Source organism: Lissotriton helveticus, chromosome 1_1 (assembly GCF_964261635.1).
Source record: "Lissotriton helveticus chromosome 1_1, aLisHel1.1, whole genome shotgun sequence".
Taxonomy (NCBI): Eukaryota; Metazoa; Chordata; class Amphibia; order Caudata; family Salamandridae; genus Lissotriton; species Lissotriton helveticus.
Window position 1 is genome coordinate 974366879 of NC_136057.1, and position 18330 is coordinate 974385208.

Sequence of the window (18330 nt, forward strand, 5' to 3'; positions counted from 1 at the left end):
CTGAGCTGACTGTGGCCATTGTAAGCAGCAACGGAGAAAGTTTGTTTGCACTGGACACTTTCGGTGACAAAGCGATCTCTTCTGCACTAACGGCAACACAAACCTTGCCACTGACGGCCCTGAGGTTAGGGAAGGCCTCTGTTGCAACATTACTGCCACGTTTACAGTAACTCGTTCTATGCCATTTATATAGCGCCCAGCGGGCCTCTGGTGTTGTATCGCGGCGCTTTATGCATCTCCAGTGGGAAAGCAGACACCAACATACAAGGGATTCTAGGAAAACGTTAAACTCCATCTTATCAAAATCCTGTCATGCACTGGCACTTTATTTATGCTGCTATGGAGGCCTCCTCGTAACATACATGATGTATGGAAGCTCCCCGAACCCACCCTTTAATAGGAAACCGAGTTTGATGGAAGGAGAGCCTCTTATTTAGGCGCACAGATAAATTGAGCTGGGAAATATACTTGTATTGGTTCTTCGTGTTAATGCATACAGAGGAAATACGTTTGACACGTGTACGTTTATAAACAACAACCTGTTTACCTTTTAAATATGTAAAGAAATGCACAACATATGAGGTCAATATAGAACCTGGACCCAAAATTGAGGTGCCCTGGAAAGGATCCTGCCACCACGAACTGACAGATGACCAGCACTAACCCCCCCACCAGCATTCTCCCGTGCACTTTATCCAGCCAAGCGTCACTTCAAAGGCCCAGCAACAGGCTACAAAGGACAGGAAGACGGGCAGCCTGACAGGCTCGCTGAAGCAGACTGCGCCGATAAGCTCTTCACAGAGAACAATAATCTCTATTTAGTTGTTGGAAGAGGGGGGGGGGGTCTTGGACGTGTGTGTCGGAGACAGGACAGCTGCACGGGAGCCGCGGACACTGCAGGGCTGACAGGTCTCCAGCCAGGCCACACTCACGAGAGAGACTGTCCTGATCACTTTATCAAGATAGCGCATGGCTGGCGAGGGCAGGGTTCCAGCCTCAGGCATTAAAGCGCAACCGAAGGCCTTCTGGGAGCTGTACACAGTGTCGCCAAAGAATACCTTTACATTTTGGGAACATTACATTTTACACGCTGCAAGTTACATAGCCTCTATGCGCTTGTTCACAACCATGTTAGCGCCACGACACATGCATCTTGCATTAAAGCACGTCCAGAAACAAACGGAAGCACTTTTAAAAGACAAGAAAAAAACAAGCTGATCTACAAGTGTCGAGTAACCAAACGCACCCAGTGCGCAGCTCCTCCGCAAGTGCCTCAACACAGAGGATACAGTGCCACATAAGTCAGATACTGGAGAATACGGCATATTGTGTAGTCGCGCACAACCCTGGTGCAAGGTTTGCGCCACTGACAGACTAGACTGTGTGAGCTCCAACAGCAGAACAGCAACCAAGAAAAGACAAATACGACACCTGTCAACTTAACGAGCCAGAAACAGTAAAGTTACACTACCTAGTAATTTCAAGGTGAAATTCCGACTCAAAAGAAAAACAAAGTTAAGCATTCGTGAATGTCTACAGATCGCACCTGAAATCCCTCTGCGGGTGTTCAGCTTTCACCCAGACGGTGATGGTGTACAGAGCGCCAGAAAAACAGGCAGAAGCCGCAGGTGTGTGCAAATGCACACAAAGATAAATGAGATATAAAACGACAATCTGCCTGCAACAAGTGACGGAGAGCCGGCAACTCATGATTCCGCATATAACCTCACAGCCCTTTCACCTGTAGGGCTGACCAATAAACCGATAAGAGAAGGTAAACAAGCAGGCAGCACGACCTGCCTTGCCCACATCTGACTTTAAGATTAGTGAGACTTTGAACCCTTCTTTATTAAAGAAGGGTTCAAAGTCTCACTATCTGGGTGTACAGGGGAGGGTTTACTAAAGCACGGCCGATTACACGCAGGCATCACACCACACGTCCACCACGAAGCACGCACAACCCACGATAGCAGATTACAGACTTCTAGTTCTGCGCAGCACTGTCATTCGTAAACGTTAGTCTTTAGACATCTATGTTCAATTAACTTCACGACCAGTCTTACTCGCAGAGCACCAGACACGAAGCAGTCAGCGGGCTCAAACGGCCACGAGTCTTAAATGCAGCCTGGGAGAGCTTCTGCCTGTACGCCTTTCAAGTACAATGCAGATCGCGCCTCGAAGACGCTTCTTTCTCATAGCGCCGCTAACACACCTTTACTGCACAGACGCTATGAACTAAGGGGCAGATTTATGAAGGCCTTGCGCCGCCGGTGCGTAACTTTTAACATGGGAAAAAGTGACGCACCGGCGGCGCAGGGCCTTCATAAATCTGCCCCCTAGTTTACAGTTCTTAGCGCACTCTTGAACCTACCTCGAGCTCCTTGGACGCCTGGCTGTGCACCTCTATGACCCGGATCGTCCTCTTGATCGGCAGGAGCCCCCCTATCTCATCGTGGGCCACCATGCTGCCCCCCTGGGCTAGGACCAGTGTCAGGTTGCGTGTGGCGGCGGCGCCCTGTCGTACACGAGCCTGCGGTGTGCGAGGAAACACTCACAACTCCTTCCCATGCTGCATGCTCCCAGAGGCCGACTGGCGGGGGCAGGGCCGGCGCCGCTTCCTTAAGGTGGGGGGCGGGCCGAGCTCCCGGGGGCGGGCCCGTGCGCTCGGAGGCCGGCACACCGCTGGCGCCCTGGGCCGCGCAGAGTGAAACGCGAGACGGCCTGGGCCCGGCCTTTGAAGAGTCTATTTTAAAGCTGCTCTGTGTGATTACGAAAAAAAGACACATGCTGGATAAACCCGCCAGAGCTGCTCACTTGGCAACACTCGCCCCATTGTCCCCCACCCGGCGAGATTAAACCATTCGAAACCAGCATTGCAAACAGAAAACTTTAGCAACTTTGTGTCGGAGAGGGTGTTGCATGGCACAGCAGCTGTCGGGAATTGCCAATCAGCGTTTTAGGATTAAAGGGAATGATCAATCGTTTAAGTAGCGCCTTAAACTGCCGCTCTGATAGTTCCCAAACACCGACACTAAAGAACAGGTAATCTCCCGCCTTGCAAATTAAGCTTGTTACATACTAGTAATGTAAATTAATATTACAGCACCTTCGTGCATCCAATGCGCCGAGTAAGAAAAGCCTGCTTGTGGGCAACAAAAGTTGCTCTCTTCAGTTACTCGCCATTGCTACTGCAATGTTACAGGGGCAATGGTGAGTAACTAAGGAGAGCAACTGCTATTGCCGACAAGCTGGCTTTTCTTACATTCGTGAACCAATTATTTGGGATATTCATATTTTAATAAGGCATAAAAAATACCTGATGGTGTTTTAAAATACACACTGTCGTGCCTCAACAAGTAGCATGTCTTTCTGTTTATATTGTAGCGGTAATAACACTGAAAAACCAGAGTCTAACTGAAATACGGGAAAATGGTGAGGACAAACAAGATAGATCAAACCAGCATTCATTAAAAGGAAAACGCAATTAAACATAGCTCTACATGACAGAACGCTGAAGCAAATTTTTACCCACTGCTTCTGCCAATCGAGACACTGTGCACATGAAATGCGCATCTCCCCGCCACAAAGAACCCTCAACTAGCTCCCAGCTGAAGCTAGGATACAACTGAAGGTCACATACATAACACACAAAGGGCTACACAATTCCGTTCCTAAATACTTGGCGAACAGAATAAAACTATGCAGAAGAATCTCCATAAATTCTAAATCCCATACTAGAACCAGCCAGATAAAAAAAAGTAAAACACGGGTACACTTTTTCCGGATCTGCCCCAAGAATATGGAATTCACTACCACCCGCTACTGGATCGATTACCTCGCTCAGGCTCTTCAAGAAGGAAGTGAACGCCTTACTACTAGAAAAACATGCGACATAAGAGAACTTTTTTGACAAAGTCATTCACCTTTCTGTATATTGTTTCTGATTGTTTGTACCTTGCTCTTCGAACTCTATGGACAGCGTATCATAGGTATTCTTAATGTACAGCAATGCTAACCAGCTCTCTCTTTGTACAGCGCTCTGATACTGTGATGGGCTTGTCGTGCTTTATAAAAACACTATGTATAAATAAATAAACAATGGGAGTGCTGAAATGTTAAAATGGCTACAAAATTAAGTGGCGGGGAATCAACTAAGAAGGGAGGCTATAATACGACATTTATATTGAAATCTTTACAGTACACCTTATGCATTTAAGAAGACTAGTAGAGCTGTATACTCGGTTGTTACCTTCTACCCTGAAAGAAGTTACAATGGTGATAGTTAGAAGGCATGGATTGGTACAACTATCAATGTACCCCGACCAAAGCCTGGTGAGGGCAGTAATGTATTGGTTTTGTTTTTCACGTTCCATCCAAAAGATTGGTCACCTTTTACATTTTTTTTACTACACCTTTAAATAAAGCCAATTTACTACAATGGAATGAACGCGCTCACATTGTATGACAACTTAGTTTTTCTAAATATATATTTCAATTACCTTTTGTATTTCTCAGATACTAAGAAACAAATAAACCCTGGTTTCAACAAGGATCTCCTAGACACTGTTCAGAAATGGTCACTAAAAAGCAACACTGCACAGCCTCTATCTAGCCTGCAAACATCCATGTGAAACCCTCAGCAGTTCAGTGTTACTGCAGAGTAGACGCAAGATTCATATGCTTGCGACACCTCTTCGTTCTCTAAAGGGAACAGAAGTTAGTAGAACAGATCACAGATGACAAGCAGCAACACAGACTGCTTGGAAGGAAGGACATTTTCAGCCACTTACATCAATCACCGGCTAACAGAGACAATGTTGCATAAGACATATACAGCCACCAGAGACATAATAGCCTTGATGATGAGGCTAGGGCGAGCAGCGAGTCCGGCATCTCCAATAGAACCTCTCGACTATGGGGCCTCCAGCTACAAACCTGTTGAGGGCTGGAGGAGTCGAACTAAGAGCTGCAGCTTCAACTTGCTAAGATAGAGGCTGACTTTGATCAACAATAAAATCTCTTCTTCTAAAACATTCTGGCATTTTGTACCATTAATCTATATCCTTCCAGAACATAACGTATACTTGTAAAGTGCCCATTTAACCCTGGTCTTTTTGGTGCTGAATACAAATGCGATTTGTCACTCAAGAGCACACATTTCATCAACTTCAGAAGGATGAAAAGATGAGTGGACATGCTAGATGGGAGTTGAACCTGTAACTATGGGTACAACGTTCCAACCACACTTAGTGAACAATCCTCCTCACTCTTGACATTGCTTAAACAAGAATACTCTTCACCTGACTGAGCTTTAACAAGGACCTTCCTCAGTCCTGGTTGAACTTCAGCTTCCTCACTCCTAAGCAGGCCTCAACAAGTATCCTCCTCACTCTTGGCTGAACTTCAACAATAATCATCCTCATTCATTACTGAGGTTCAACATCAATCCACCTCACTTCAGCACGAGCTTCAACAAAAAGCCTTCTCACTCCTGGTCGAGATTCAACAAGAATCTGTCTCACTCCGGACCGGGTTCAACAAGAATACTCATCATTAATAGATGCGTTTCTTCAAAACTCCTCCTCACTCTTTACTAGATTTCAACAGGAATCGTTCTCACTCCTGCCCAGGCTTAAACAAAAGTACTCCTCACTAATACCTGAGGCACAACAGAAGTCCTCCACTCTCGACTGGGCTTCTACAAGAATCCTCATCACTCCTAGCAAAGTTTCAACAAGAATCCAGCTCCGCTTCTGGCCAGGATTCAACATGAATACTCCACTCTTGATCCAGTAGCGGCCGGTGTCAGATGCATGAGAGGGGGGGAGGCGGGACAACAAACAACATTTTTTTTTTTAAATGAACTTACCCGCCGCCTGCAGCCCGCCGCATCCCCATCTTCTGTTCTTCTTGTTGCTCCGCTGCAGGCAGAGGCACCCAGACTCCCATGCGGCCAATCCTGAAGCTGCTCTCATACCTGGGAGCAGTTCAGGATTGGCCCGAGCACCAATGATTTGCGCTCCCATGGAGCCTGGGAGCCTGTGCTTTGCTGTCTCCAACCCAGCAGCACAGCTGGGTTGGAGATAGGTTCAGTGCACATTCAGTAAACCTCCACATTCTGTTTATTAAGGAAGCAACCAATTTATTTTATATAGTGAATGTTAGACTAACAAGACTCATTAAGAGACCGAGTGGATGGAGATGCTTAGGTATGTGCTTGAGAGATTACTGTGTTGTCACAAATGTGCTTAATAGTGCTAGTCAGTCATCTTTGCTCGTGGAAAAAAAAAAGCCTTGTTCTGGCAATGGGCAGCTCCTACTACATATTTGGAGAAGGCTTTCAGGGAAGACTTTAGACAGAATGGAAGGACCTTGAACTGGTATTCATGAGCCAAAACTAGAAATTTCAAATACCTTCTATCCATTCTTATTTTGGAATGTGTAATAAAAAAATCCTTACAGTCTGCTGTGTACAGTTATCACCTTTCTAAATGTTTGGAGTTATTTGGCACGGCCAGTGTCCTGAGATTCTTTTTCTAGATCAATTTGTTGGCAAGTGTCAAACCCAGAATTGATCGTAAGCATACTTTTTTCACAGCCGTATCAACCCAGGCACACTTCATGCTGCAATTTAAGCATGCGTGATGGATGGAAGTTTCACTGGGTTGGAGACACATGCATTTATATCACCTTAATTTCTAAAGTGTGTTTGATTTCAATACCCTCCAGCATGCAAGAATATGTGATAATGTCCCTCCAAGCCTGAAGGAACACAATCCCACCCCTTTTCTCATAGAAAGTGATCTGAGATTTTGGACGTTAAGATCATGTTTTTTGTAGTCCTCCAGCAGGAGAGGGAAAGTCCCTTTCCTGAGGGATGAGTAGGCCTCCAACAGGACTTTTTGATGTTAGGGCTGACGGACTTCTCTCCCCCAACAGCCATGATTACATTGAATCCTGATCCGGAAGATTTAGAGGAAAGCTTCTTACACTGCGCAGCATGCTTTGGTAGAACAACTTGCTTTGAGAAAGGCCATACTTGGCTGCAGAATTGGAGAGTAGATCTGTGACAAGATGCTGTATGAGGATTCCAGAGTTATCCAAAAGAAGTGCATCTTATATGCCAAAATCGCTGTACAGCTTGAAGAATGCATAATCCAAGCACCTTTTGTACAGATCTTTGCTGATTTTACCAAGATGATGATCCACACATGAAGTCGTGCACATGTCCTACTGAATGAAACAGGAAACGGGTCGATTTTATACCAATGTATGTATCACTTTCTTAGTGATTTAGGGTGGCACCGTATTTATTCTTCATTGAAACTGGTACTTATTGCTGCCATCCTCTGAATAATCGAAAGCTGAGAGGACCTCGGTTATGGATTGAACTCTGCCTTTAAGTAAGAGGAATAGGCTTACATGATCTTGGTGTAATCAGTTCAAACTTCAGGTCGCTTGTCTCTGAGGACGATGTACATTTTGCATTGGACAGCAAAACGTTGTGAACGATGGACAGTAAAAATGAAGCTGAATTACTTTGAACAATGGAACCGATTTTAAAATGAGGTGTAAATATAATTTACTTTCGAAAGGGATGTCTAAGATATAGCAACATTTTGTGGAAAGGTTCTGGCATCATGTAGAAGTAAAGGTATTAACAGTCCGAGTTGCTTTTCCTCTGAAGGAGACTAAGTCTGTAGATCAACTCAAGTCTTCATAAGAGACGAAGTGAAGGCCTCCTACAAGTTAATTGTTGATTGTAGTGAAAACACTGTTTCCAATGGGTGGAGGCATGTGAAATGTTCTCTTCTGGACTGAGATCTGCTCACTAGAGAGTCTCTTTTCGATAACTGATTATCGTATATAACAGCTAAGACTCTTTGTCTCTTTCCAAGGGATACTGAATATGTTATCCTGAGGCTGTGGTGCAGGCAGAAAATAAACTAATACTGGAACTGATGTCCTGATTGGTAAGCATCTTCACAACAAAGTGCTTACCTTCGCAAGGACATTTTAATTATCGACTTTGCTGTTCGTTGTAGGTGCCATTGGAAAAAGCTTCACCATTTAAGATGGCCTCAACATTAAACAGGAACCAGAAGGTTGGCAACCAGTTGCTTCTCAGAAGGATACTACTGCAAATCCGAATGAGTTTCAGCAGAGTCTGAGGAGAGGTGTCTGAGGTTTCCTTCAGTGTGTTGGCAGGAGGTTCGGCTCTCCGTTTCTCACCCTTCCTTTCAGTTGTTTGAGCAGAATGTCTAGCCAAGTTTCTATGCAAAGCAGTTTGTGGACCAGGAGCAAGGAGGCCATTTCTTCTTGCAGGAGCCTAACAAGTCTTCTTTTTTTATGTTCTGAAGGTTATCGTTTTACAAGGTTTACAAATGCCTAAATCATGATAATCCATCTAACATAATAAAAGGCATCTTGAACGCCAAGCATTCTTGTCCATCTGTTTTCCTCAAGAGCACCATTGCATTAAGAAACATTGCCCTTCCTCTACAGAGCTTATAGAATTTGATAAATCTGAAGGAAAATGCACATGGGAGGTGGGTAATTATCAGAAAATAACAGGCCAAATGAAGAGCCTTGGTGTAAAGGAATCCTGCTGATCAAGCATAACATTTAACAAAGGTAATGTGCTGGCACCATTGTAGGTGCAAGAGATCTGCTGGTAACACATTTCACTGGATCCCAAGGTGAATCAGATTAAAAGTATTGAAAACTGCACCAAGTATGACTCATATGTAGGTGGCCCGTCGGGTCATGACAGATGTTGTGGCCCATAAGGTCACTGAGCACATATGAAATTCTGCTAGTGCCTTTCAGTAGCTTCTAGATCTTGCTGGAAATGCAGCATCTGTTCAGTAGGTGCAGTGTCCAGGCGGTCACAAAGTGATCACGGTAAATCTGTGCCTGGAGGCCCGACTATCTCAATGATATATGTATCACTGTGCAGCAATAAGACTGGCTTCCATTCCACCTTGGGTTCACACACTTTAGCTCTACTCTGCCTTTCAAACTTTAGCCTGGATTACCTTTCATGCAGTCCTGTGAGGAAAATGTGCATAGCTGCATTTCACAAATAGGAACAAATTGTGTAGCACCAGAATTTGCATTAATTGCACTCTGAGAAGATAATCGGCCATTGCCCTCTAATGAGATCATCAGCCACAAAAAAAGCCATTTAATCATGATGGTAGGTGTTGCCCTTCAGTAAAAAGGCAATGCGGGGGGGTCTTATATGAGCTCTGTACTGGATGTTCACTCTCCAGTACTATTTTTAATGCAAGGACAACTACAGAGGAGTAAGGCACATAAAATGTTAAGTTTTGCCATCATTACACTTAGCATTAACTTGAAATATTCGCTTGACCCTTTTTTGTGTCTGGTTTATTTTGGTATTTGAAATGCTTGCAAGCTCATTTCACGCAAATTTAATAGATCAAGATTTGTGCCAAAAACTATGTGTGTCTGTGCCATTTCCATCCCACTACGTCCTTTGCACAGATTATGAGGTTGTCCTCCACAGTGCACACGATACTACACAGAGCTCTAGTTATGTTATGGTAACTAAACTTGTAAAGTACTTCATATACCCATAGGTGTCTAGGAGCTGTTCAGTGTGCAGAAGTGAGTGAAAAAAGCCTACTGGTTAAATAGCCAAGCTTTCAGGTGCTTCCAGAATTATAGAAGAGAAGGAGCGGACCTGATATACAAAGGGATGAGATTCCATTGTTTGGAAGCCCCTGCCAGGAAGCTGCTACCTCCCCATTTCGATTTTTTAAAAAATATCTAATGGTAATTATTTTGAAAGAACCTGATTATTTTAAGTTTCTAGAAGGCTTTCTTCAGAAAGAGAGGTCTGGAGTCATGATGGGCCTTGTAGATAAGACAGAGCGATTCAAAATTAATTATGTTCTTTACCTTCAGCCAGTGAAGATCTTTCAAAGAGAGAGAGAGACAGAGTGATGCCTGGGCAGTCCCAGTAGAAGGCTAGATGCCGAACTCCGAAGCACTTGAAGTTTATTAACGTATTGAGCCTGCAGACAATTGTAAAGGCCATTGAAGTAATCTATTTTGGTGAGTATTAAGGTGGAGATGGTCCCATTTCTGCAGGCCACATATGTGCTGACCAGAAGTTGGGATTGTTTCTGAACAGGATCACCTCGGTTTTCCTAGCGTTGAGCTTGATACAGTGCTTGCTCATCCAAGAGTTGATGGGTGTTATGCAGTTCTGGATTTGATCGCTAGTATCCTTGGAGTTGTTTGAGGCAGAGAGCACAATTTGTGTGTCCTTGGCGTATGAGGTGAGAAAGAAAGCAAAAGATGGGTTGAGTCGGGCTAGTTCTGCAACATAAATGTTCAAGAGTGGGGCTGAGCGAAGAACCCTGCGGGACTCCACAAGGCAAAGAAAAGGGTTTCGATGTGATCTAAACTATTTTGATTGCATTTTCCCGATGGATAAGGAAGGATGAGAGTAGTTTTAAAGCTAGGTTGTTTATACCAATCGCTTCCAAATGATGGTTCAAAAAATAAAGTGATCCACTGTGTCAAAGGCCGCCGATAGGTCTAACAGGATCAATGAGGCTGATCCACATCAGTCCGAAATAAAAGTTAGTTCGTCAGTGGCCTTAATCAGGGCTGTCTCAGTACTTTGTTCCGATCTGAATCCAAATTGAGTGGAATCATCACAGCAAAGTACCTGGCGTGGGAAAGTTGATCAGGAGCGTGTGTCATCTTATAGTACATCTGGGCCCAAGTCTTTAATCTGAAAGTGCCTGCACTAGTCAGTTCAGCACAGCCATTGAACAAAGCTAAATGCAGTGACTGCAAGTTAGAGCTGGCACATGTTACAGTAGGCTAACTGTACCCCCTCAAATGGAATGGCCAAGACCTCACTTATTACATAACTAATACCTGTTAAATGACATCGGCTGCATCACTGATTACATTTAAATAACAAAAGTGAAATTACTAATGAGATCAACCGGTGATTCTGGCAGTGTGCTACAGGCTTTGTAAACTAGGAGTGCTACAACAACCTAAATCAATGCTCGGACTCTTACAAGCTTGTCATTAAGATTTGAAAAGATGCCCAAGAAATAGGACATTTCAGAAGAGAAGCACTTTTGATGGATGTCATAGTCTTTTTACTTGAATTCACCAAAAGGATGGGTACAGTGAAGGTAGGTCACTTGCATACAGCTGGCCGCTGAATATTACTGAACAAAAGACCCTTTAAACCATTGCTGTGAAGGGCTGAAGGGTGAGCATGTAGGGTATTAGGTGGTCATAAAGGAGTGGCTGCAGGGCCTGGCCACAGGCGCGACCCTGAGGCCAACTTGCGCTGCACATTGCCTGGGCACAGGTGAGGCTCTGAAGCCAAACTACACTGAAAAGACCATGTAACTCAACTGTGGACACGGACACTTACACAACACAAACAGAAAAGTGGATAACCAAAAGTTCAAAATGTGTGACATGTGATTACCATGTGGCAATTCAAGTCAATGGGCAAATATTCCCATCAGTAACCGTCCTGAACCGCCCTTTTAAACATCATTTGGGTTTCTCCTCGCCCAGGAGACAGAACACCACCACACAGTCTAATGATAGTATCAAGACTACGTGAGGTGATTATGATCAGATGTAAACAATAAGGGTGGTATGAATTAGAAGTCTATGTGCGGTTACTGAATAAGCAGTGTGTATAATCGTGAGCCTCCCCAGACAGCACAGACGCCTGTGCGGAGACACCGACAGACAGAGCGGTGCTCCTCTAATCCTGAGCTGCAGCCAGGAGGGGTGAAGTGCCTTCACCACTACTAATGTTAGTACGTGGTGGATTAAGAAACTTGAACATTGCAGGTGATATTGATTTTAATATTCACTGTATAAGCAGTAGTTACAACAGGTCCTGAGGAAGGCATATGAACTATTTCATTCCAAATGCCGAAACATGTCGACCGATATTGCTGACAGATATTTTGTCAAATCTGTACTTTCACTTTGTTGTTTTTAGATTTGGACGATTGAGGAATAATATTAAAATCGTCATTCACTCAATTTATCCAATTTTAGTTGTTTCACACTTTTCACGATTATACACACTGCTTATTCAGTAACCGCACATAGACTTCTAATTCATACCACATGGTAATCACATGTCACACATTTTGCACTTTTGGTTATCCACTTTTCTGTTTGTGTTGTGTAAGTGTCCGTGTCCACAGTTGAGTTACATCGTCTTTTCTTCTTTTTTGACTCCTAGATACCGTTTGCATGAGATTTGTATATTGGGGTTTGTATCTAGCATGGGTCGTTAAAAACTTACCCTTGGACCCTCCCATTAATTTCTTTTGACTGTGCCAAACTACACTGCACATGGCCGTAGCAGAGGGTGAACACATGATCTGGCCACAGGGCAATCCCACTGCCCAAGCCCTATTGAATGTTGGATGAAGTATCTGGTGTGACACCAGGCCTTGCAGATCATCTCCCTACAAGAAAAAACACATCAGTGGAAGCCTCACAACTCCCGTCCCAGAAAAGTTCTTCCCACCAATGTACGGTAGTAGCAGCACACTGACCTATAAAAAGGCTCTATCCACCACAAGGAAAGAACTGGGAACAGATGCTTTGGGATCATTCTGGTCAGAAAACCGAAAGCTACTGACCTCCAAGGATAGTGGCAGGACCACATATGCACCTTTCTTATTAGAATACACTGTACTCTAGACATGGGAGTGCATTCAACTATTCACGAGAATAGGCCACACTCATTATTCCTATTTCTATACCTAGGTACAAAAAGTAAATATAAAGTCAATTCATTATCGCCCACTCCGGTATCAAGCACTACACCTAAACACTTCAGAGAGGCCAACCAAAACATTGTTCTAAGCAAGCACTCCCAACTGTGTACCATGTTACCCATCCACGAAGGTGCTTCAGTGCCATATCATGGATAAGACCGGATAGAAACAGGAAATACATACTGCACTAAGGTGCAGAGTCCCGTCCCGCCCCGCCACACGGGGGCACTGGCGTAGATGAGGGTAATGAAAAGCGCCTTGAACCATTTACCGTCTAGAGTGGAGAAATAATGAAGAGGAAAATGGTAGCTATTGGAACTCTACACTAGATAACGAGCCACAGGAAAACAAAACTAGAGATTGCATAAATAAAGTAAAACGTTAACAAAACCGCACAACGACTACAATAACAGGCAACAAGAATAACACAACCCAACGTGCTCAGATTGGCCTTGAAAACACGCAGGAAACTAACTTCACCAGAAGATAAGCTCTTCTATTTCCAGATCACAAAAGTGCTGTGAGAACATAAGTGCCAGCAGTGCCACCTAGCGTCGCTGAGAAAAATCGTTGTTATGAAGTTAACAATTATGAGCTTCACTACTTGCAATGACGAATAGTGCAATCTATATTTAAAATAGAGAACCCGACTTGTCCTGTAGCCATTTCCTCATGCTCAACACGAAGATAGACACAGCGCGAGTTCCTTCATATGCATATAGCAGTAGACGTACTCAGCTCAGACTCGTCTGTGTGACACTCAAGTCAACCGCACGATTGTCATACGTAGATCACAACAGAACAATCCATAAATACAGTAATAGAGCGTAGCACACACGGAAACACAGCAGAACAAAACACAATAGTGCTTTGTAAAATAATTCCTCTCCTTACGTTTCTGCACAATTATTGTAAAAATACATAATTTTAAGAGGGTAACTATCAATAATCTAGAGGGGAAACATAACCGTTATTGACTAAACCCATCTACAATGCTATGCCATTTACGCACCGCACCCACCATGAGCATCGTCTATCCTCACTTTTTCCGTCCCATTACTACAGCCCCCTTTCAAATATATGAATATGAATATGAATATATATATATATGTATATATATATATATATATATATATATATATATATATATATATATAATATATATATATATATATTCAAATTCAAGCAGGTCTTCTTCCACACCCTCGTACAACACAACTTTCAGTGCCAGGATGACAAAGAACGGGCAGCACAACCAGCGTAGGTACTGTAAATACATTTTTATTTAATTTTTAGGTTTCGCCTCGTCGAAAGCTGCGCAGCGCAGCTTTTCGGCGCTTTTTCGGCGCAGGCGAAAACTTTTGTTTACCAGTATGTGGCTTATTCCCGCCTCTCTGTTCCATTGGCTAGCTCCATAAATGGAGGCTAGCCATTGGAAGAGAGCGGCGTCCGTCATTCTGCGAGGCGACTCGTGGGCGTTCCTGAGATTTTTTCTCATCCAGCCCCTTTTCAGGACGTCAGTGCGGCGGTGGGCGGGGTTTACTTTTTTGCTCGTCCATGTTTCTTTTGGTCATTCCGCGGCCGACTGCCGCCGGAGGAAGTCCAGGTCCAGGTGAGTGCTTTTGTTCCCTTTCCTGCCCCCCCCTCCCGCTGTCCATGTGTGCCCGTTCCCGCCCCCCCCCCCTCCCGCTGTCCGTTCCCACCCATCAGGGTCTCTGATTGAAACTACTAGAAAGATGCAAAGTACAGACGTGCACCAGTAGAGGTGTGCTTTAAATTCACACAAGCCAAGGAATACACCCATAACACTTCCTCTTAATGTCACGTTTAGTGACATGATGTGCTGTGTTGGTTATTATTATGAAGAGCCTGCTGTTGGTTATTACAAACTCAACTCCACTGAAAACTTTTCCCGATAGATTGCCTTCATCCGTTATAAATATGGGCAGGCGCGTCTCGTCGTCCATGTTTGCCTGCTTCCGGTGTTTGCGGTGGTGATATCTACGGCTCTACATTTCTTTCCATGAATGTACACTAAGTGGTGTAAATGTGAATTTTTGGTTAGGGCCGGCGGTAAGGGGGTGCGGGCAGCATTTCAGGTCCTTGCAGGGGCCCCTGGGATAACTGGATCATATTCCAAAGCCAGGCCTGTGCTTCACGCGGGCCAATACAATAATATTACTTAACATTACCGCGAATACAACTGTAAGAAATGTACTTAGAAGCAACACAGTGTGGGCGCCTTTGGTGGAGTATGGGGTGGGGGATCGGGGCATCACGACTGCAACTTGTAATATCGACTTGTGCGCATATCAGAATGGCTGCATAGTGCCCACACATGCATTGTAATTAGTTTGTGAATTCCTGCGCTTGTCATCTTTCCGGGTTCCATATTGCACACATCCAAGTAAAGTTTACATTCAGATTCTGTTAGTACTTCATTTTGTGAAAAGCCTGGGACTTCATTAGTTATGTTTTAAGTGTGCAGGGAGTGCACCTGGTTTAAGCGGGCAAGTCAGGTTCCGTAACATTTGTTATGGAGAGTTTTGATCAATTTCAATTAGTTTTTGTATTAAATATTGTTCGAAAATTGGCTTATATAGGTGCAGCCCTTGGAGGAGACTGGTGCACGCAGTGGGGTTGCTGATGCGAATAGTGGAAAAGAAAGATTTGAAGATGTATTGATGTAGTGCTTTGGGGTCACTGGTGCAACGCTGGTTGCACCAGAGCAGCAGTGTGTGAGCTCGTGCAGCTCGGGAGAGGCAGCCATTGTCGGCTCGAGGGCAGAGGTGCAGCCATGGGGTTACTGGCGCCTGTTGCTTATTAATACTGGTGCAGCTGTGGAGAGCTGGTGCACGCCGCGTGAACAGTAGTGCACAGATGGGGTGTCGTGCAGTTAAAGAACACTGGTGCAGCTGTTGGGGGTGCTGGGGCTCCTGCAGGGTGCGATGGCTGGTGCACTAGTGCACAGATAGGGTGTCGTGCAGTGGAAGAACACTGGTGCATAGCTGGGGGGTGCTGACTGGTGCTCCTTCAGGGTGCGATGGCTGGTGAAGTTGTCTATGGTGCTTTGTAACACTTTAATGGTGACACAGCTGCATGTGTGTTGTAGTGCTGGATAGATGTGTAGTGGGGTCTGATGCAGCTGCAATAGGTCTCACATTTGTGAGATTAAGCTATTGGCATTGTAAATGACAATGCCATTTATTTATCTGCTTTCAAAACCAACACATAAATACAAAATTTGTCATTTACAATGCCAATAGCTCAAACTTTTACAAAGGCGAAACCGTTGCATTGTAAATGCTTGTTTATTATTTTTATCATCCATTGTGCAAAAAGATACAAGTGGCGAAGCATCTCGGTTGGAGCCTTCTACTGGCCATAGAGTTTCTCAATGTGAAGAGGGTACTTTTAAAGAGGAAAACGTCCCTTCCCTTCTTACACCAACAGTCACCTATGTGAAAACGCTAAACGTCGTTGTGTATTTTCTCGGAGAGACTAGCACCATTCAATCATCATTTTATATGCAATATCCCCTTATCCCGGCACAATGACGTCATGATTTAATTTGGCACAGTTCATTATTAATTGCAACTCGTAAAGTACACAGGGTCTGATTACGAGTTTGGCGGATGGGATGCTCCGTCACAAACGTGACATATCCCGTCCAAGTCCACCGTATTACAATTCCACTATATTCTATGGAACTTGTAATACGGTGGACGGGATAATCAACATGTTTGTGACGGAGTATCCCATCCACCAAGATCGTAATCAGACCCATAGTCTATTTTGCTGTTCATGTATATCTGAAACCCCAATATTTGACATAAGCCTGCTGATTTCATTAAAAGTTATTGTGTGCTCATATGATTCAATGATATATATAAAAGAAGTATTCTCCTCAGGATGAATGATAATCACGGCACTCCAAGGCAGTAAGTTGCAAAGGTTTATTTTTTTCCCAAGAGGAAAAAACATCAACACGTTTCGGCGCCAAAGACGCCTTTGTCACAACATTGGTCATCGGTTGTAAAGTGCAATACATACAAAGTGAATCGTAAAGAAAGCGTGCACCACAAACACAGAACAAGCATTGGCATAGCGAATAGGACTCGCCTTAGGGACCTATTGGCTTTGGCAATTGCTTTTTGCAGGTCTGTACAGTATCGGGACACACGGTGGGCAGCATGTTTGGATTTGGACAATGCTGCATAGACAACAAGGTTTCTGCTATTGAAAGGAGCAGGGCAGGAAGGAGGTTATTAATATACCCTTTTTAGCAGTGAATGGACGCAGATGTGGCTTTAAAACACACAGAGGAGCAGTGTTTTGTTTATGTCAATTAAGCGCCGCCATTGATGTTGTTTAGCCACAATAGCAGAGCACGCTATCACAGGCAGCACCAGCTGTTTTCAGTGGCAATTAGCTACTCATACATAGCGAGTACAAGCACATCTGCATTTCCATTTCAACACTCACCAAACCTACTTAAATGCGGTTCATAAAACATAAATTTTCGAAACGACAGTCCTAAAAAACAATTACTCACTTAAATTTAAATGAGCACCTAAGACTGCGCCATTAAAATTAAAACAATTTCATCTGTAGGTGGCACACAGATCTTAGCAGCAGATGCACTGACCTTCTGAGCTACATGGACATCACTGCTCCTGCTATTAAAAGGAGCAAGGCAGGAAGGACGCTATTAATATGAAAGGCCACTGTTACGAACCAGTTACCATAGCAACAAATAATCTAGACAATTATATCAAAGGGCAGCGCCATTTTGGAGTACCCAACTCTGCACTAAAGTTCAATACAATAAGATGCAAACATATAACTTGTAAGACAATCTTGCTGTCAATTAAACCATGCAATCATATGTTGAGGGAAATGGCTCCTTACAGGCCATCTCCAAAATGTATCTGGATTCAAGACTCCTGAGTTCCCTTTCCCTGTTTCCTACTCTTGGTTTACTAGGCATACAGTCAATGGCATTGTATTTGACTAGATTATGATCTCCATTGTGTACCTGCTGGAAATGATGGACTACCAGATAGTTAATATCAAGATTCTTTATAGCCCTCAAGTGTTGTAGTACACATTTGTGCACCAGCAGTATTGTCATGCCAATGTATACCTTAGGGCAAGGACACACCAAGGCATAGACCACAACATCTGTTTTGCAGTTCAGTGTTTTCCTTATTTTAATGGTCTTGTTGAAGGGTGTGTTAACTACACTGATGTTTCTGCCATTAATGCAAGCCTTGCATTTTTGGCATATTTTAAAGCCAGGGCTGGGTTTCAACAATGTTCTCTTCTTTGTGGTGACTTCACTCTTAACTAGAAAGTCCCCCAATGCTGGGACTTTCCTAATGGTATCTTGTGGTCTAGTAGTCATGCTTTCACCTATCACTGGGTCATTCCTAATGAGAGGTCAGTGTTTGGTGAAGGAGTGTCTTATACTCATGTGTTGGTCATGGTAGGAAGTGATACATCTAAACCC

At 43.9% G+C, this 18330-nt stretch overlaps 1 protein-coding gene across 2 annotated transcripts in view; it reads right to left on the reverse strand.

Annotated features, from left to right (window-relative positions):
• NET1 (neuroepithelial cell transforming 1) overlaps window positions 1-18330 on the reverse strand; it is a 334347-nt gene that overhangs the window by 13984 nt on the left and 302033 nt on the right. The window contains exon 1 of one of the 2 annotated variants that reach the window (XM_078677348.1): window positions 2372-2706. The exons of the other annotated variant lie outside the window; for it this stretch is intronic. Within the exon in view, the coding sequence (XP_078533474.1) occupies window positions 2372-2464 (93 nt within the window). The 5' untranslated portion in view covers window positions 2465-2706. Of the gene's footprint in view, window positions 1-2371; window positions 2707-18330 lie in introns of those variants that run through there. 2 annotated transcript variants of the gene reach the window in all.